The sequence below is a fragment of the Sminthopsis crassicaudata genome, chromosome 3 (assembly GCF_048593235.1).
Source record: "Sminthopsis crassicaudata isolate SCR6 chromosome 3, ASM4859323v1, whole genome shotgun sequence".
Taxonomy (NCBI): Eukaryota; Metazoa; Chordata; class Mammalia; order Dasyuromorphia; family Dasyuridae; genus Sminthopsis; species Sminthopsis crassicaudata.
Window position 1 is genome coordinate 304811703 of NC_133619.1, and position 21476 is coordinate 304833178.

The 21476-nt window shown below is 32.8% G+C and overlaps 1 protein-coding gene across 1 annotated transcript in view; it reads left to right on the forward strand.

Annotated features, from left to right (window-relative positions):
* ZPLD1 (zona pellucida like domain containing 1) overlaps positions 1 to 21476 on the forward strand; it is a 106466-nt gene that overhangs the window by 72132 nt on the left and 12858 nt on the right. Inside the window, 5 exon segments of the mRNA XM_074301077.1 lie at positions 6247 to 6467; positions 11187 to 11368; positions 12981 to 13053; positions 16478 to 16575; positions 19805 to 19885. Coding sequence (XP_074157178.1) covers positions 6247 to 6467; positions 11187 to 11368; positions 12981 to 13053; positions 16478 to 16575; positions 19805 to 19885 — 655 coding nt within the window.

Genomic DNA, 21476 nt, shown 5'->3' on the forward strand with positions numbered 1-21476 from the left:
ATCCCTTTCTTAGGCCCCTCTTCAAAAATCTGCCTTTCTGTTCTGAATTGCTTCAACTGGCAATAGTGTTAAACATGTGACTCAATGCCTCCAGTCACTAGAAACACTGATATTTCTTATTATCCAGTCTATATAGGGCAGATCTCATCTTTTCTTATGTTCAGCTGAGATGAATCTGGAATTTTTCAAATAATTGGCTAGTCACACATTTCTTGAATGAGATTAATCAATAATGTATTAGACAGCTAGGTGGCATAGTAGAGAGAATGTCTACCTTGAAATCAGGAAGAGCTGAATTTAAATCATGACTCAAATGCTGGTTGGCTATATATAATAATTATATGTTGTGTAAGTGTGGGAAAGTCACTTAATCTCAGGAAGTCAATAACATTTATTAAGTGCCTACTATATGCTAAACTATGTTAAATGCTGGGGATGCAACAAAGAGGCAAAAAATAAGAACTTGTGCTCAAGGAGCTCACAATCTGATAGATGGGAAAACAAGGATACAAATACATGCAAATGAGATAAAGACAAGATAAATAGGAAATAATAGAAGGAAGACACTAGAGTTAAGAAGTGTTGGGAAAGCCTTCATATAAAAGATGGCATTTTAGTTGGAAGTTAAAGGAAGCCTGGAAAGCCAGCAGGCAGAGATGAGGAGGTAGAATCCACTCATGGGGGATAGCCAGAGAAAATGCTTGGAGCTGAGAGATGGAGTTTCTCCTTCATGGAACAGCCAGAGACCAGTGTCCGAGGATCACTAGGCTATGGGCCTGAGGCACTGGGAAGATAGTATTGCCTTTGATAGTTTATAAGGAAGCTAAGAGGTGAAAGTGTTAATGAAAAAATAATGAATTCAATTTTGAACACATTGAATTTAAGAAGTCTACTGTACATCCTGTGAGCTGTTTGAAAGACCGTTGGAGATGTGATATTGGAAATTATTATAGAGATTTCAAAGATAGATTTGAGAATCAGGAGTATAAAAATGGTAATAAATTCCATGCAAGCTGGTGAGATCATCAAATGAAGTGGCATAGTGAGGAAAAAAAAGAAGCCTTAAGACAGAATCCTGTATCTCAGTTTCCTTATATATAAGGTGAACATAATAATAGTACTTAACTCACAGGATTGTTGTAAGAGTTATATGAGATAATAGTATGTAAAGCCCTTTGCAAATCTTAAAATGATGCACAAATTCTAACTTATGTTATTATTATCGAGTTCCTATGTGCAAGATTTCATAAAAGACATTTGGGGTAGGATATAAAAATATGATTTCTGACTACAAAAAGCATTCAATAAATTTCTGTGTTTTTTTAAACCGATTTATGTCCAGAGGCATTCTTTGAATATTTTCTTCTTTCTTTGGAAGACCATAATACTGAGTTCTCGCTCTCTTTTTCTATCTGTCTCTCTGTAAATAAAATTTAATTTTTTCGAATTACATATCAAGATAATTTTTTGATATTAGTTTTAAAAAAGATTTTGAGTTCCAAATTTTTCTTTCTCCCTTTTTTTCCCTCCTCCTTAAGATGGTAAGCAATTTGATATAGTTATATATGTACCTTCATGTGAAACATTTCTTTATGAGTTATGTTGTGAAAGAAGTAGAACAAAAAGGGGGAAAACTATGAAAAAAATAAAGTGAAAATAGTATGCTCCAATCTGCATTGAGACTCCATAGGTTCTTTCTGAAGATATAAATAGCATTTTCCATCCTGACTCTTAAAGAATTGTGCTGAGAACAGCCATCATTCATACTTGATAATCACATAATGTTACTATTACTGTATATACTGTTTTATATTTCACTCAGCCTCATCAGTTCATGTAACTGTTTCTAGGTTTTTCTGAAATCTATTCATTTCTTATAACACAATAGTATTCTATTCCTATGTCACATTTTGTTCAATCATTCCCCAATTGCTGGGCATCCTCTGTTTCCAATTCTTTACCACTACAAAAGAGCTGCTATAAATATTTTTGTATATGTAGGTCCTTTCCCTTTTTTTTTTTTTTTTTAAAGTGATCTCTTTGGGATACAGACCTTTCAGTAATATTGCTGGATTAAAGGATATGGAAAATGTTATAGCTTTTTGGGCATATTTCCAAATTGCTCTCCAGAATGGTTGTATCAGTTTACAAATCCACCAATAATGCATCAGTGTCTTACTTTTCCCACATCTCCAACTTTTATCACTTACCTTTTCTGTTTATCTTATGTCTGATATTAACCAATTTGATAGTATAAGGTGATACCTCAGAGTTGTTTTGATACATTTTTTCTCATCAGTAGTGATATAGAGAATCTTTTCATATGACTATAGATATTGTTGGATTCTCTTGAATTCATTGACCAATTCTCCTTTTGAGGCTTGGGAAACATCAAGGCAAAGGGTAAGGAAAATCCCTTTTTCTCCCTTCCTCATTACTTCTTCCAGAGACTAGTTTATGTTGGCATTAATGCACTAGCTATAGGAGCAAGCTTTCTCTAAGCTGTAGCCTCTCTGTCTGTTGGCCCCTTCTGAATGCCTCTTAGAGACAAAGTAGTAAAAGAGTTTGTCCTAGGAATATATCTGGCACATATATTTAGATCCTTGCAAAGATTATTTTTTACATGGGTCTTTTGTAAGAGTTGTTTTTTACTCTTAACCTGTAAGCAGAGTAACAAGGTAGAACCCCCCCCTTGCCTTCCCCCCCCCCAATATAAGGAATTTTCCTATATCTCATCCCTAGAGAGCTGTAGATTATATTTGCTAATCTGGATCAAGCACATGTTGGGCATTCTATATTTTTTAAATGAATATAGGTAGTTGTATGAAAAAACTCCCAAACTCCCCTAAACAACAATAATTAAGCACTTTCGTTTCTAGTTATACTCAAATAAAGCTTATGTTTTATTTTGTTTTGTTAGGTTTTGTACTTAAAAGGTAAAGTTGTCTGTAGGGAAAATACATTCTATTGCTATTTTGGTTGCTAGTTTATTATTATAATACCTGCTTATGCTTTCTTCTATTTAAAAGATATTCAAAAATTTCAAAAAAACAGAGCACTTAAAAGAAAGAAACATTGAGCTACTAAATTTTTTGATGTTTTCCTTCCTTTGCCCTCATTACACAGTTTAATATTTTAATATTACTCAAAGGAATATTACAATTCAGGCCACGCCTCAGAAATAAACAAGCTCATATAATTTAATTGCTGAGAGCTCCTGTGATTCAGTAACTCTATAGCTAAGTTCCCTGCCTTTGGCAAAAGAACAAAATCTTGCCCTTTTGCAACTCATTCTTTTTAAGAGCACTGCAAGGGGTAAAACTGTGTTTGGATGGCTATCCCTTGCATCTACCACCAGGAAAAATGTTTGACTGTGTTGGGGCCTGAAAAGGCTTTAGCAATTTGAGTGAGCCTGGATATGAACAGCTTTGTTTCTTGCTTTGTTAAAAAGCCATCATTTGATTTCACACCTTCAAGTTGGATCAACCCCTGGTGCATTTAATTTCCTTCCAGAGATGACAATTCTTCAGTGATACAGCAGAAAACGCCAGATGGCTCAGAATACAGGCTGGTGACCATTAGTTAAGGAATCTGGATAAGAATTTAGACTAATTATCTCCCCCTCATTTGAGATGATACAGTCTCCACCCTGAACCTTATCACCCTTCACCTGGATCATTGCAATGCCTTGCTGCCTTAACCATAGCCCTCTTTATTTTATCTTCCACTGAGCTATCAAATTGATCTTCCTAAAGTACAAGTATGACCATGTCACTTATCATGTTCTGTCTCTCCTCCCTCCTCTTCCAATAAAGAAATTACCTCCAGAATCAAATTTAAACTCCTCTGTTTGACTTTTAAAGTCACCTAGATGGTGCAGTGGATAGATTGCTGGGTCTGGATCACTGGTCCTGAGTTCAAATCCAGTCTAAAATGTTTACTAGTTGTATAACCATCGGGCAAGTCTCTTAGCCTCTGTTTGCCTTAATTTCCTCATGTGTAAAATGGGGATAAGAATAGTATTTACTGTCTTGGATTGGTGTCTGAATGAGATAATATTTGTAAAGCATTTTGCAAACTTTGAGTCACTGGTTTTATATATTTATATACATATATGTATATGTACATATACATATACATGCTAGTTATTGTTATATTTATTATTATTTAATTCATGATATTTTACAGTATTCATAAAAAGCTTTATGAGGGTAGAAGGGAGTGGAGTCTTAAAGACTATGTATATTGCTTGATAATTTCTGTCTTAGACTTCAATATTTATTTATAACAGACCTCCATTTCAAACACATAGGAGAAAGTGAAGCACAAATTTGAACACTAGTCAAATTCAAAACATTCTGATATTGAAGAAAACAGAATCTTGGAAAAAGAAGGGCAGAGAGAAATTTTTACTCCTTCGGTCCTCTTCAGTTACCTGATAGGTGAAGAAAGCAAATGAGAAATACTGTGAGGAGTCTAGTTAGATCTGACTTTTATTTCAGTGACCACTGTGTGCTTTAGAAACATGGATATTCAGGACAACCCATGTGGAAATGGGCAGAATAAAGCCTTATGCCCAGCTTTCTTTTGTGTTTGTGCATGCATGGTCATATTTATCACCAATATTTCCGTAATGCTTGTAGGTTTGCACAATGTTCTACATACATTATTTAAATTGACTCTTAAAACTAGCCTGTGAGGCAGGTACTGAAGGAATTGAAATCTTGTATTCACAGAAAATGATACTGAGGCTGAAAGACATCACACCCCCAACCATTGTTTGAAGTGGGATTTAAATAGATACTACCTATCCCACAGATATACTATCTCATGCCTTTCAGACCTACTTCCATTTTTGTATATTTTTGTCTTTTGTGTCAAATTGAGTACCTGGGTATCACAGTGGACAGTGCCAGTACTGGAAATCAGTAGGATATGAATTTGAATCCTGCCTCAGACACTTAGTTGTGTGATCCTGGTTAACTTCTCTATGCCTCAGGTTCTTTAAAATGAGAATTATAAAAACACTTACAGAGTTGTGAAGATAAAATAAATTAACATGAGCAAAGTGATTTGCAAATCTTAAAGCTAGCTTTTGAAAAAAATGTTATTATGATTGTGGTATTTGACACACTCTATTTCTAATGTGTGTCTCCATGAGAAAAATGAAATAAAATATTTGAGGAATTACATAGTGAGCTTTACCATTTTAAATAGACAGATGATGTCAGGCAATTTGAGGCTACAAGGGCAGTTGCCTTTCAAGAGCTTAAATTGTCCATTCAATTTTCCATCTCAGTGTGCTTTTGCAGAAATAAGGAAAAATTTCATTTCAAAATGTGATAGCTAATTTTTCAGATTTTCCTGATATGTCAATTTGACCAGTTGGATATTTTGGAAACAACAAAGATTTTATCAGGGAAGGTACTCCTTTCTCTGATGTAGGTTGTAGCTTCTCCATTTCTTTTCCTTCTACAAGATTCTTGTTCTGGTTTTCCTATGAATTCTTCATGGAAAATGACTTCTTGTTGTTTTCATAACTTGGAAGTATCAATGTAGCATTCAAGCTTTTGTCTCTTATTCTTACTTACCACCCAAATTTCACTTTTAACTCTAGTTCTATCTCCTCTACTCTGCCTCTACCTCTAGAAGACAAAGCTGAATATGACTGTAGCTTTATGACTATGTATTATTTCCAGAATTCAAAATTTTACAATTTGCAGAGAAATAGATAAATGACCAGAGGGACAGACTTGCTGGGATGCTTTAGCTGCATTTCATACTATGTAACATAATAACTATGTATTATCCCTCCACTTTATTTTTCTAGTTTAGATGGTTAGACCACTCTCTTTTAATTGATCTGGAATTCATTGAGGTTTTATAGTCTTCTAGGAGTTGATGTCATTTGTACATTGTCATTATGGATCAAATGAGATAATATTTATAAAGTGCTGATCACAGTATTGACACATAGGAAGTATATAAATGTTAGCTATTATTATTTTTTATTATTGTTGTTATTATCTACAAGTAGAAAACACATTTGGAAAAATTCAATAGCAAAAGGGAATCATTTCATTTGTACCATGTGCAAGATACTTTCTATTTCAGAGAATTAGACCACTTATATGAAAATTAATTTAACATGTCTAAAATTTGAGTATATAAATAACATTAAAAGCCCTAATAGTATTTTCAAATATGCAGAATTTTATATTTCCTTTTCATATACTTTCATTTTAGCTGAAAGAGACATCAGTGTCTACTGTGGAGTGCAGGCCATTACAATGAAGATTAATTTTTGTACGGTCCTTTTTTCGGGTTATTCTGAGACAGATTTGGCATTGAATGGAAAGCATGGAGATTCCCACTGCAGAGGGTTTGTAAATAACAATACCTTTCCAGCAGTGGTCATTTTCATCATCAACCTCAGCACCTTGGAGGGCTGTGGAAACAACTTAGTGGTAAGATTTGTCTAAAATTATGTCACATCCAGGGCAAAAACATTAAAGCCTTCTATTTTTGTTTAAAGTGAATAAGAAGCTCCATCTGTTTTTATAGAAAAGATCCCTATAAAATTAAACAAATCATTTCCCTTTGCCCACTTCAGGCCTCCTTCCCAAACACATAATCTCTGGTTTTACCAGCTAATAAACTGAGATACATACAATTTGGCACCATCAGATTTGGTATTATTACCTGAGTCCATATTTATTTGCCTGGCATATGACAGAACCACACCATCTTTCTCGTTAATGTGTATCTTTTTATGAACTAGCTGTAGCCATTTTTAACCAATTGATCTGGCAGTCAGTCACATGAACAAGATTTATTGCGACACTGATAATACTGGAATGGCTAACCTAGGCTATTTTTCTGAGAATCCTTATTTAGAAAGTTAAATTTAGTAGAAATAAGTGAAATTTTTCATGACATTGAATTTGAAAAGTTTAGTGGATACCACCTACACATGAGATATTGTTGAATATTGGAATGGAATCATCTCTTGATAATTTAGAACAATTTGAATAAGTTTTAAATCTTTAATTCTACTCTACTTTTGAATGTGTAGATTAAAAGTCAAAGTAAGGGAAAGAAAAAACAGAGAACTTTGAAGGCAACAATTACACAGGCAAAATCAATGATCAATAGATGGGTAATCTGGCTTACTTAGGGAGGAAACAAAAGTTTGGTCCAGAATTAATTACTTAATTGTCCCGATTTTATACTTGTTTTTGAAGATTTTGATGTAGTCTTAAGCATTTTTTTTTTTAAAAGAATCTGAATTGTATAGCTATAGATGTTTTACTTTTGGATGAACTTATTACTATTACTATTAGTAGTAGTAGTAGAAGTATTAGTATTAGTAATAATAATAATGTGTGTGTACAATCAGTAAAAATTATAAGAAAATAATGGCAAAATTGATCTTACCATTATATATAGGGTTTGAGGAGGACAAGATTATAAAGGTTGCCTCTAAATAAGACATAAATCTAGATAGGCAAGAAAGTTTCTTTGTTCTTTGTTCTTTATTCATTTCCAGTGTCCAGCTGGGGCTCAGTCCTTAAATCTATAATTCAAGTGATGTCCAGGTTTCATTTTTTATTTAATCAACAAAATATTTATTAAGTATCTACTATACACTAGGTACTAGTGTATAAACAAAAATAGAAGTCTCTTCCCTCAAGGAACTTACATTCTATTAGGAGTCTCTTATATAACCATACTCCCCCACATATGCATGTATGTGTGTGTATATATATATATATACATATATATATATATATATATATATATACACACACACACATTCAAATATATATATATGTATATACATATACAATTCATATATATATATATACACACACATATTCAAATATATATACACATATATAAAATAAATACAAAATAATCTTAAGAGGAAGACACCAGCAGCTAGGTGAACCACAAAAGAATTCATATAGTAAGTGCTATCTGAACTCAGTTTTAAAGGAAACAAGGGACTCTAGGAAAAGGAGGGTTTTTTTGTTTTTTGTTTTTCAGTCATGACTGACTCCCATTTGTAGTTCTCTTGCCAAAGATATTATAATGATTTGCCATTTCCTTTTTCAGCTCGTTTTATACGTGAAGAGCAGGACAAACCAACTGACTTTCTCAGTCACTCAGTAAAGTATCTGAGGTTGGATTTGAACTCAGGAAGATGTCTTCCCAACCCCGGGTCTAGTATTCTCATGTCACCTAGCTATCTTGGAGGAAGAGATTAAGAAATAGTATATTTCAGAAATGGGCAAGAGACAGCCCTAGAGATTGAATGTGGAGTGTCATAGATGCAGGAATAATGAAGACAGCCTGGCTAAATTTCAAAGTGCAAGAAAAGGAGTAAGAGATAACAAATTTGAAGAAATGGGTTGAAATTAGCTTATGCTTAAAAATCCACAAGGAAGAGTTTATTCTTAAAATCAATAGGAATTAATTAACTAGGGGAATAATATCAGACCTGAAGATTATAAAAATCATTTTAACAACTGTATGGAAGATTGGATTGTAGTTGAAGATGATACCAAAGTGCAAGTCTGTAATGACCAAAAAGAGCCAGTTAGGTGGATAGAGTTTTGGGCCTAGATTCAGAAAGACTTATGTTCCTGAGTTCAAATATGGTCTCAGACAACTTACTAGCAATGTTATGTTGGGCAAGTCATTTAGCCCTGCTTGTCTCAGTTTCTTTGTTTCTAAAATGAGCTGGAAAAGGAAATGGTAAATACTCCAATATTTTTGCTGAGAGAACTTCAAATGGAAAAAATCCAAAGAGAGTCAGACATGATTGAAATGATTGAATGAATTCAGATGATCAAAAGGTTGGTGGTAGTCTTAATAAAAATAGTTTTAAGAAGAAGGGTGATCTTTTGGGGGGCAAGAATTCTGTATTGAATGTGTTGATTTTTAGGTGACTTCAGGACATCTTTAGTTTGAATGTACAGTAGATAGTTGGAAATGTACACACATATCTGGAAATCAGTTACATAGAGACGAAAATTGAACTAATAAGAGTTAATGAGATCACTGAGAGAAAGTATACAGAGAAGAGGGTCTGGGATAAAGTCTTGGGATAAATCTAAAATTAGTTTTATTGTTTGGATTCTAAACCACAAAGGAGACTGAGCAGTAGTAGTAAGAGAAATAAGGGTAGATCTGAGAGAAAGTAGTAATACAAAACACTGGGGAAGAAAGTGTACAAGAGGAGAAAGTGCTCAATGTATCAAGAGAGATCAAACTTCAGAGAGGTGAAGGATAAGGACTGAGAAAATGCCATCAAAGATTTGTCAAGTAAAATATTTTAAGTTTTTAGAGGAGAGTTTAGTAATGAATTTAGAAACCAGAGTTGTCAAAGTAGGTGAAATAAAAGGAAATGCAGGCAATGAATGAGTTTAGACTGTTTTTTAAATTTTATTTTGATTTTATCATATTTTTATCCCCAAGAGATTAGCTGTGAAAAGAAAAGATAAGAAAAATAGCTTGAGGAAAAAGTCTAGTCATTTTTTTTAAGATGGAAGATGATGTGAGAATTTATGTAAATAGTAGTGAAGGAATCTGGGCATAAGAAGAAAGAATTTATAAAGAAGAGGTGTTTTAAGAGCAGTCTGCTAGAGAACCTGGGAGGAAGTGGGGATGAGGGATATATAGAGAAGGATTAATCCTTGGAGAAGATAATGCTCACATTTTCCTATGGTATTAGAATAAAAGAGGTGTATATGGTTTTGTTCATGGGATACGAGCATCTCTAGTATGAGGATTTACTAAGCTCATACCCTTTGGTGTCCAGTTGTTACCCACTTTCACCTGTAGCTCCAAGAACCTGTAGGATGTACTATGGCCACATCCCATAAAATCATTTTGGCAGATGGGCTAAACCGGGTTGAGGGTAACTGAAAGACCTCAAACCTCTTGATAAGCTGAAGGAGGGGCATCTATACCAAGCATGTGAAGATTTCCCCAGGCAGAACGAACAGGTGAGAAGAATTTATTCCAATGGCCTTGAAAGCAGCTGAAGAAGGTATTGGAGAATGCTTAAAGCTTGGTCACACATAGAAGGTGCCAACTTCAAACACTGCTTCCAATTGTTCTGACTTTTGTCTTACCTCTAGACTCCAATGACTCTGGAAAAGAGAGTGAGACTGACAGCTTTGTGAAACTTAACTTCTTTTAAATCCAGTTCACACAGATATCAAGGCATCACCTCATAATGTCATTGGTCCTCTTTGAAAATGAAGGACAAATAACAAAGGATGAGAGAAATGGAAATATAGTTGAGGGATTTTGAGATGTAGAGGGAGCTCATGATGAATACTTTATTTTCTCAGTAAAATATGAAGGGAGGTCCTTAGGTAATGAAGTAATGTGGGTACCTTAAAGATAGCAGAGAAGGTTTAGAACATCCTCTAGTTATGCATAAAAAAGTGGGATAGAGAATCAATTAAGGAAGAGTAAAGGGCAAGACATAAAGAACAGAGGAAATTTTTTCCCTTAGCACTGGACCTGACACATAATGTTTACTATTTGTTTCCATTATTTTCTAAAAAGTTATCCAGTAGTAGTTTCTGCTTTTAGAAATAGAATTGTCTACACAAAGAAAATTAAAGAGACAAATAAATCATTAGCCATCAGCATAAACATTAGTATAAACACCTGGTCCAGGTAATGTAGCATTCTAACATTTTTTCATCTATACCAGGATCCTAGCCTAAGTCCCCTTCCCCTAATTAGATAGATAGATAGATAATTGTTTCACTTTTGGCTGTAATATACAGTGCATTAATTCAATTTGTTTGCATTCATTTTTGTGGCTCAGAGAGGAGCCTAGCCATTATTCTTATTATTAAGCATATATTTAAATATAGCAGGATAGCAAGTAGTGCTCTTGACAATTCACAGATTACAGAACATTGTAGTTTACCTGAGAGAGGGAACCTGATTGTCTAGGAACTTATGTCTGGAGAAAACCTCTCGGCTAGTTATTTTGGTTTCTTGTAATATGATCTTTGTTACCATCTCTTCTTTCATGGAGCTTGTTTTATATAAAGTTTCATTAAAATAACATGGCTAAAATGAAATATATATATGTATATATATAACTATATGGGTATGACCTTTTACTCATTAAAATACATTTATTATTCTAATAGGTATCTTCAGTTCCAGGAGTAAGTGCTTATGGAAATGTAACAACAATACAAATAGGAAATATTTCAGGATATATTGATACTCCAGATCCCCCAACAATTATCAGTTATCTGCCTGGACTTTTGTATAAATTCAGTTGCAGTTACCCTTTGGAATATTTAGTCAACAATACTCAACTTGCATCGTAAGTATTCTCATTCATATATTTATTTATTCTACAAATGTCTATTGTGTGTCTAGTATGCAAGACATTAGGCAAAGTTATATATTTTGAATTGCTTTATGCCAACATCTTTAAGTTAGTAATTTCATAGTAACCAGTTTTCTAAATTTATGAGAATATATATGTAAAATAACTGGAGAATGTTGCAGGAATTCTACTATTGGAGTTTTATAAGTCACAATTAAAGGTTGCAGGGCCTGGGTTTGAAATCCAACTCTGCTACTCACCACCTGTATGATTTTAGCCAAGTGACTTAACTTTTTCATCTTTAAAATGAAGGGTTTAAATGTAGTGATTTAGGGTACTTTATTTGGCCCATTTATAACAAGTTTTTTTTCCCCTCTTCCCACCTACTAAAAGAGTGGAAAGGAGAAGTGGGCTATCAATAAAGGTTTCTCACCCTTTCTGTCTCCCTAAAAAAAGAAGGAAAAAAAGAGAAGAAAGAAAGAAAAGGGGGTCTTTGAGGTATTTTTAGAAATGTATAAAAGAGAAGAGAAGGGAAGCCAAAAGAAATCACAGACAAACTGTATAGCTTTGAACATTACCTATTGGATTTATTATATGTTGGAAAGGAAGAACAAACTGTAATAATGTAGTTTCACTATTCAATGAATATTTAATATGTTAAATTTCCAATATTCAATTCACATAATTTTAGATTATCATCTTTTTCTTTCTGTTTTGTATATAGAAATGCTCATTTTCTTCGATGTTAAAATCATAATTGAAAAATAATAATAAAATGAGGGAGTTGTTCTATGATCTCTAGGGTCTCCTTTAACTAGAAAACTTTCTGAATAATTATATTTTTATGAAACACTTTATAACATTATATAAACCTAGGTATTGCATAGTGATGGGTTATTAAGGAAATGACCTGTTATCATAATAGTAATACAAATAATTGGTGCCACTAGGATAATAAATTAATAATAAGTGAAAATAAGACTGGATGGTAAAAAGTGAAAAGACAAAGGATGACTGGACAAAGAAAAGAGTAATTAAGTAAGGCAAATAGAAAAAAGGAAACCATTGATCAATCAATTAATAAACAACCAATCAAGATATATTTATTAAGCATCTACTACTACCCAGCACTATGCTAAATGCTGGAAATATAAAAAAAGAGTCAAAAGATAGTTCTTGCTCCAAGGAACTTGAAATATATGGAAAAAAATAGGAAAATAAATTAGAAAAAAAAGCCCACAATTACAAAACTGCTGTAGTGTTGAGTAATTTAAGGTAAAATTATTTTTTTCTCACCATTCTTGTAGAATATAATAGCAGCTGCATTTAGCAGATTTAAATTCCTGTGACATACAATCTGTTCATGTGGGGAGATTCTGACATGAAGTGCAATTGGGAACATTTTCCAGAAATTAACACATCATAAAAATCAAATTTCTTGTTATGTCTCTGCTTCGTTTCTAATTATTTAGTTTTATAGTGATTTACCTCACTCCTGGTCTCTTGTTTCCTCAGTTTTATTGTCTTCAATATAAAATGGATTTCTAGCCTAAAGTTCAAATATAAAAACTTTTCATTATTTTACTTCTTTTTCAAATGATTCTAGTTCCTCAGCTGCTATATCTGTACGGGAGAACAATGGTACATTTGTCAGCACATTGAATTTGCTTCTTTATAACGTAAGTGTGATGGTTAAAAGATACTGTCTTTCCTAACTCCTGTCCTTCTATTTGGGATAAGTCATTTACAAAGTGGTTGTACAAATTCACACATATGCAGTTAGAGATATGTATTTGTAATGTATGTATACAGTATGTATCATATACATGAATATTACAAACACAATTATCTGTTAATCTTTTGGTAATCTATCTCTTTATTATCATTTGGTCTAGTGATTGTCATCATTAGAGATGAAGATGTGCCAAATGGTTCAATTTTTTACCAACTATTAACGCTATAAATTTTATTCTGTATATGTATTAAAAAGAAACAGTATTATTGCAAAGTGGATGGAGAGCTGCCTTTAGAATAAGGAAGACTTTAGTGCAAATCCTGCTTCTGACATATACTAGTTTTATGACTATAAGAAGGTCACAACTCTTTAGTATTACAGGTAGGGAAGACCTTGTTACACTAGTTGCTTATATTTCATAGAGGGAATTTTCATAGTGTGGTTTCCCCATTCCAAAAAAATTACAGGTCTGCCTCCCCACTCTCCAGATTAAAAAAAAACTACATATAATTATATATAGAAGGAGCTGTCAATTATGTCAAATTGTCATCCTAATCACATAATAATGTGTGTGCATATATTTCCATATATAGTTGGGGGGGTCAAAGTTTCATAAATGTTATATTTAAAAAGAAAAATATAGAAAAACATTTAAATTATATTTCTCTGGCAAATATACTTGGGTTGAATGTGTTAATATTTTCAATATGGGTCTTTGGCTGCATACAATTCTTTCATATCTGAAATGATTTGGATCAAAAACATAGCATTGTCTAAACTTTTGTCATGTAAATATGGACAGTGGTAGCAAAATGTGAAAAATACATAGATTTCTATTTATAACAGCAGCATTAATCCTCAAAACGATATTTTCATGTTGATTAAAATTTTTTATTCATACATTTTAAATGCCTGATTTAAATATCAATTTTTCAATCTATCAAGCAACATTTTTGTAAATTATGAATCTGATTTTTACATTATTATTCATGTCATCATGGCACTGAATTATAATTCATGCAACTGATTTAAAAGTCAGTGCTTTATACTTTGAATATAATGAGCTATAAATATTGTAGTAGGACGTATTCCAAAGGCATTTAAAAAAATCATGTTTATAAGTTTGTAGTCAGACACCACAGAGTTCTAAAAAACAAATTAAAATGTGTTGGAATGAAGATTGCATTTCCGTCATTTAAAAAACTTTCTTCTGAGAGGAGATGCTGCCAAGTTACTTAGTACTACAATAACTGAATACTCAGCAAATGTACTCTAGTACCAGTTTACTGAATAAAGCCAGAAATGGAACATGGTTATGAGGACTAATTCAATAATTCTATAGCTCTCAACAACTGAAAAGTTTCTACCATCTGATTTATATTTGAATGTTATTTGGGGTAGAATTTCAGGGGGCTCAAATGTCTTTGATTTAAGTAATGTTGGGTATTATGGATTTCAACAAAAAGAAGAGTTCTTGGTTTTAGAAAAGGACAAAGTAACCTCTGTGTGGCATTTAATAATCATCGTGTCTAGCCTTCTGAATTGTTCTTCCACTGAAAGAAGAGAAAATCAGATTGAAAAAAATATGGGCATGATGACAGTTTTTGTTGTTAATCATTTTATGTAATTGCTAGTACTATTCTTGAAATAAAATGATACATTGAATAGTTCCTGAGATCTTAAGGAAGATAAAATAAACCCCTATATTTTAGTCTGCATTTTCAATACTCTATACAAAACTTACAATGAAGGGCCATTTATGGTGGGATAAAACATAGTAACTAAAGCAAGTCTTACCATAATAAAACATAAACCAGCTTGAAAAATCTTTGGAATTATGTTAAAATTTTAAATCAGTCTGGTTAGGTATTATACAATTTTTCAAATCCAAATTTTGTTTTATATAAAATTTACAATTCAATTTCATTTGGAAAAATACCTAATTTAATTTATCATATTAAAGTAATGTTATAGAATATAAATTTTCCTGATTGTATTTGAGGCACTAATATTTAGTTGTAATCATTTTAATTGTGGAATTAGACAGCAAGGAACTCCTTGCCAAAGGCACAAAATTAAATGACTAGCAAAGAATTACATGTCTAGAATTAGAACCTAGGGCTTTCTGACTTTAAAAATAAAAAGCTATTCATGATGCTACCTTAGTCTATTTTAATGATGTATTAGGAAACTAAATATTAAAGATAAATTTTAGAAAAGAGAAGAGAGAGAAAAAAGACAAAGAGAGGGAGAGGGAAAGGAAGAGGGAAAGGGAAGAGTGTGAGTGTGAGTGTCAGCCAGCCAGCTTTGGAATGAGTGAAACCTGGGTTCATCCCATCTTTGACATGTATCGGCTGTATGACTTGTGCAAAGTCACTTAAGTTGTCCCAGGTAACTCTGAATTACAGATGAGTTGCTGACCCACATCCCTGGTGGGATCTTTTACAATGGAGAAATTACAGGCTTAGTTTTTTAAAAATGTGGTTCCTTTTTGTGTTTGTTTCTTTTATGCCTTTGGGGCTACATCCTCTTTATGTATAGTGAAGAAGCACATTTGATTTGCCTGGGGATCATTTTCCTGTGTTTCTAGGTAACAAGACTGAGAGATTTGGCTGGTTCCATCAAGTACTACTTTTGTGTGTGTGTCTGTATGCTTTCTTTGTCAAGTTGGGTAACATTATGTCTTTCATGCAATTATCAATTCTGCTTTCCCCTGTGAAATGTCAAGTTAGAATGCCTTTGGATACCTTTAAGATAATTTATGCCCACCATTTCCCCTCCTCACTCTCTCTATATATATATCTGTTTATGAAGTTGAGAATCAAGTTCAAGGTCAGACATTTGTTTAGACTCAATTTATCTCTGTATTAGGTAAGTGATTATTTTGAATACTTATTTTAAAATGATAACACCCTTCAAAAAGGTACAAGAACAACTTAATACCTAGAAAGGAAAAAGCAAACAAAAATGGACCATTGAAGAATATTTAAAAATGTCATAGTCAAGTTTTTTTGATTTGGAAACATCATTCTTTGAAGCCAGAAGAATATCCAGGCAATTTAGGGACCTCTTCGTGGTTCTTTTTTTTTTTTTTTGCAATTATGAGTTTTTATTCACTCATGTGTCTTAAAAAGAAATGAATTGCAAATTTCTTTAGTACTACTATTCTACATGGTTCCTTTGATTTGACTATAATATTTTATATATATAATAATATACAATATATATGACATATAATGTATGTAATATAACACACACACACACACACACACACACACACACACACATATATATATATATATATATATATATATATATATATATATATATATATATATAAAATATTATTTTCATTTTTTAACTAACAGGATTCAACCTACAGTCAGCAACTGATTGTCCCTAGTGCGGGCCTACCTTTGAAAACCAAAATATTTGCAGCAGTACGAGCTACCAATCTGGATGGAAGGTATTGTTACATGCTCTTTTTTGATTTGTAAAAAAAGAAGTAATTTAGTTACTCAAAATTCTTATGAATTATGAAGTTAGTTCATTTATTTTTTATTTCAATTTATAAAATACTCGGTGCTCTACCCTTCTGGCTGTGTAAATAAATAGAAATACTAAATTATTCCTGAGTGAGGGGGTCAGCTTCTATATGCCTTCTGGGGCCACTGTTTAACAAATAAGAATTCTCCTATTAAATTCTTCAGTTGACATAATAAGACATGAGTCTAAAAAATTCTCAGAACAAAAAAAACCCCTAAAAATTATACTGCAAACAGCTGGAATCTGACAGGCTTCTTGAAAACATCAAGGAAAGGAACAGAATACGCATTTATTAAGCACCTATTAAGTACCAGGCATTTTTTATAAGTGCTTAGCAAATACTATTTCATCTAATCCTCATAATACTGGGAGGTAGATGTTATATTATACCCATTTTACAGATAAGAAAACTGAAATGAAGTTTGGTGGTTTTTTTTTTGTTTGTTTTATATATATGTATATATATTCATATATATTTGTTTATATACTTATATATTCTTACTCATTAACAATAGGACATAAAATTTTAGAGCACCAAAGGATTTTAAAATAGTCTAGACCCAATTCTCTCTTTTAACAGGTAAGGAAATGAAGATACCAAGGAGTGAACTGATCAGAGCAAGGGAGAAAGTAACACAGCAAGATTTAAATCCAGACAAAACTAGGGATCTTATCTCTGCCACATTGCTTCTAAGTGCATTATATGCAGGCGTGCCTGAGAGATATTGGGGGTTTAGTTCTAGAATACCATAATAGAGTAAATATTGCAATACAGTGAACTATACAAATCTTTTGTTTTCCCATACATGTAAAATATATTTTTTTACAATATGCTATAGCCTATTAAGTGTGCAATAATATTATGTCTAAAATTTTTTCCATAACAATTTTAAAATGCTTTATTGATTATAAAATGCTATCATCTGAGCCTTCAGTGAGTTGAAATCTTTTTGCTAATGAAGGATTTTGTCTTGATGTTGATGGCTGCTGACTGATCACGATAGTGTCTGCTGAAGGCTGTGGCAATTTCTTAAAATAAGACAACAATGAAATCTGTCTCATTCATTGACCATTCAATCTTTTACTTGAACACTTAGATGCCATTGCAGAACTATTAATTGGCCTAATTTCAGTGTTGTTGTGTCTCAGAAATAGGGAGGCTGGAGGAAGGGGATAGGTAGACAGAGGAGAAATCAGAATTTATCAATTAAATTCACCATCTTACTTGGGCATAGTTTGTGGTGCCCCCAAATAATTCCAATAGTGTTATCAAACATCACAGGTAACAACATATATAATAATAATGAAACAGTTTGAAATATTATGAAAATTATGAAAATGAGATTCAAAAACATAATATGAGCAAATGTTGGAAAAATGACATTGATAAGTAGGCTCCCTAAAGGAGTCAAGTTAAAGAATACCCCTCTTTTCTTTTTTTCCCTCTCAATAAAATTTTACTTTTCCAATTACATGTAAAGATAGTTTTCAACATTTATTTCTGTAAAATGCTTGAGTTCTAAATTTTCTCCCTTCTTCCTCTTCTTCCTCTCCCCCAAGATAGCAAGCAATTTTAGATAGATTTACATTTACAATCATTTTGAACATTTTTCCAATTAGTCATATTGTGAAAGAAAAATCAGAACAAAAGGGGAAAAACCTCAAGAAAGAAAAAAACCCACAAGAACAAAAAAGCAAACAAAAAAATTGAAAATAGTATGCTTCAATTTGCTTTTAGTTTCCATAGTTGTCCCTTTGGATGCAGATGGCATTTTCCATGCAAGTCTATTGATATTGTCTTAGTTTACTGAATTGCTGAGAAGGGCTAAGTTTATCATAGTTGATCATCAATAATCTTGCTGATAGTGTATAAAATATTCTCTTAGTTCTGCTTACTTTACATCAGTTCACTTCTTTCCAGGTTTTTCTGAAATTATCCTGCTCATCATTTCTTATAGAACAGCAGTATTCCATTACATTTGTGTATAGTAACTTATCTAACCAATCTCCAATTGATGGACTTTCATTCAATTTCCAATACCTTTCCACTGCAAAAACTGTCGCTATAAACATTTTTGCAAATATGGGTCCTTTCCTCTTTTTTAAATATAGACTCAATATTGACAATGCTGGATCAAAGGGCATATACAGTTGGATAGCCATTTGGGCATAGTTCCAAATTGCTTTCCAAAATAGCTGGATCATTTCACAAATCCACTAACAATGCATTAGTGTCCCAATTTTCTCACCTTCCCTCTAACATTTATCATTACTTTTTCCTGTCACCTTTAGCTAATCTGATAGGTGTAAGGTAGTTAGTACCTCAATTTGTTTTAATTTAAACTTCTTTAAACAATAGCAATTTAGAGAATTTTTTTCTTTTCTTTTCTTTGCTGAGGCAATTGGAGTTAAGTAACTTGTCTAGGGTCACACAGCTAGGAAGTGCTAAGTGTCTGAGGTTAGAGCACTGGTCCTAGAGTCAGGAGAATTAAGTTCAAATCTGGGAAAGTCCTTTAACCTCAACTGCCTTGCCAAAACAAAATAAACAACAAAAAAAGACAATACTAATATATTGAAAGACATGAGTCAAAATAAGCAGGAGCACATGGACATCTATAGATTCTACTTTTGGAAGCCATTTTTTCCTATCTTCTAATCTGCTAACTCATGAACCCATGACATTTCTATGAATTGTAACATTAGTCCTGAAAACAAATGAGAAATGCTGAGGGAAAATAATTCTTTGCTCCTGGGACTCTTGAGTTCTGTGTTCAGGAAATCTTTAAAGCCTCTGTAAAGACAGATTTGGAGGCATAAAACCTGGATTTGAATGATGACTCTGTTAGACTTATGTGATTTTGAGCAGTTCACTAAATTACTCTGCCTTAGTTTCTTCATTTGTAAATCAAAGAATAATAACATATATATTTCTGCTTAATTCACAGAGATGTTATCAGGGAAGTATGTTGTAAAAGAGTATAGAAATTTGAGTTACTATTATATCTTCAAATAGAAGTAGACAAATTCTCTATATTAAAAACTGATCCAGGTGATTCAGGCAATTATTTTTTTTTTCTTTTCTTTAAACTTGTAGTTCCTGTCACAAATAGGTGACTGTGACATGACCTCATTCTTGTTTCCTTCTATAGGTGGAACGTTTTGATGGACTATTGCTACACTACCCCATCTGGGAATCCAAATGATGATATACGATATGACTTATTCTTTAGGTAGGTGTTTCCTATCTGTACCAAAAATCTAACTGTGCTTGTCTGAAATAGCAAGTTTACACCAGATAACTAATTTTTTTTAAATAGGGTTTCAAATCTGGATTTATATTGACTATGTAGAGTTATTATCAACACTGACTGTTGAGTCGGCCAAAGTCAAATGAGAGGACTAAGTTTTACCTGGCAAAATTGCTGATTCATGATTAAGAAAAGAGGGGAAAATGTTAGAGAATGGTGAAGAATTAATTATTTTTCCAGAAAAGGGAAGACTGTCAGCTCTTTGTTCTGTTAGGCTACATCATAATTATTAAAGAAGGCAAGTAAGTGGTACAATGGATAGAGTACAGAACTTGTAGTCATGATAAATCTGAGTTCAGATCCAGTGTCACTTACTTGCTATGTGACCTTGGTTAAGACACTTAACACTATCCACCCCAGTTTCCCCAACTATAAAATGGATTTTATAATAGCCTTATCTTTCAGGCAAGAATAAACTTAAATAATATTTGTAAAGTGTTTTTCAGACTTTAACATACTATATAAATGCTAGCTATTGTTTTTAAAGAAAGGAGAAAAATGAGGGTAATGTTTCAGATAATTTAGGGCAAAAAACATTTTCATCTCATTTATCAAGGTATTTCACAGCAAGTCCCATTTAGCCTACTGCCTCACTTTTCTCAGCCAACAACTTCATTATTAGTCTCTAGCAAATGATGATGGATTGTACAGTAGTCTTCATTCTTTAGGGTGTCATGGCCATAAAAATTCTCAGTCTTTCCTTCAAATGTTCAGATCTTGGACAGGACAGGACTCAATAGTATAAATAAGGAATCTGATTGTAGACTTAATCTACCCAAATTTGGAACATGAAATGCAATTGGCTTAATTACCTATAGCTTTTGGATAGGAAGAAGCATCATGGTGGGAAGCACAAAGCATCTGCTTCATTATTTTTAATCTGCTAGGATAGTTCCTAGCAACTAGATCAAGGAGATTTAATGAACCCACTTTTGTTCTGCTTGGACAAGAATTTCACAGGTTTGTTGTTAAGTCTCACAACAGAACCATTGGTGAGCCCAAAATAGTAGGGCATCATACCTTCTCCTTTTGAGCTCTGGCCTCCCCTGTTCTAAATTCATGTATATTGTCCAGACACAATGTTCAGTCTTGAGGACCGGGGTGGGGGAAATCTAGCCTTTATTGAAAGAAGTTACTCTCCTTTTATTCAAGTTATTTGGTTCATTACATTCTCCGACTCATAGCCTGTGATATGGAAAATTACATAAACTTTGAATTTTGGTTCATGCCTATTGTCTCCCAAGTATAGACACAAAGATTCATCTGTCTACACTGACAGAAAGACTTAAGCCATTATTCAGTAACAACTGGTATTTTATCCTTTTAAGTAGTTAACTTAAAATACTTTAGAACATAGAAATAGTTTGTGGGTTCACTGAGCAGAAATTGTTTCATTTTACCTTGGTTCTATGCTGTCTCCATAAAGTCCTTGTATTTTGGCCAATCAAGTAAAGGATTGGACTCCTCCTTTTGTAAGCAGTCTTTGATGCAGAAACTCCCCTTGCCGTGAGTC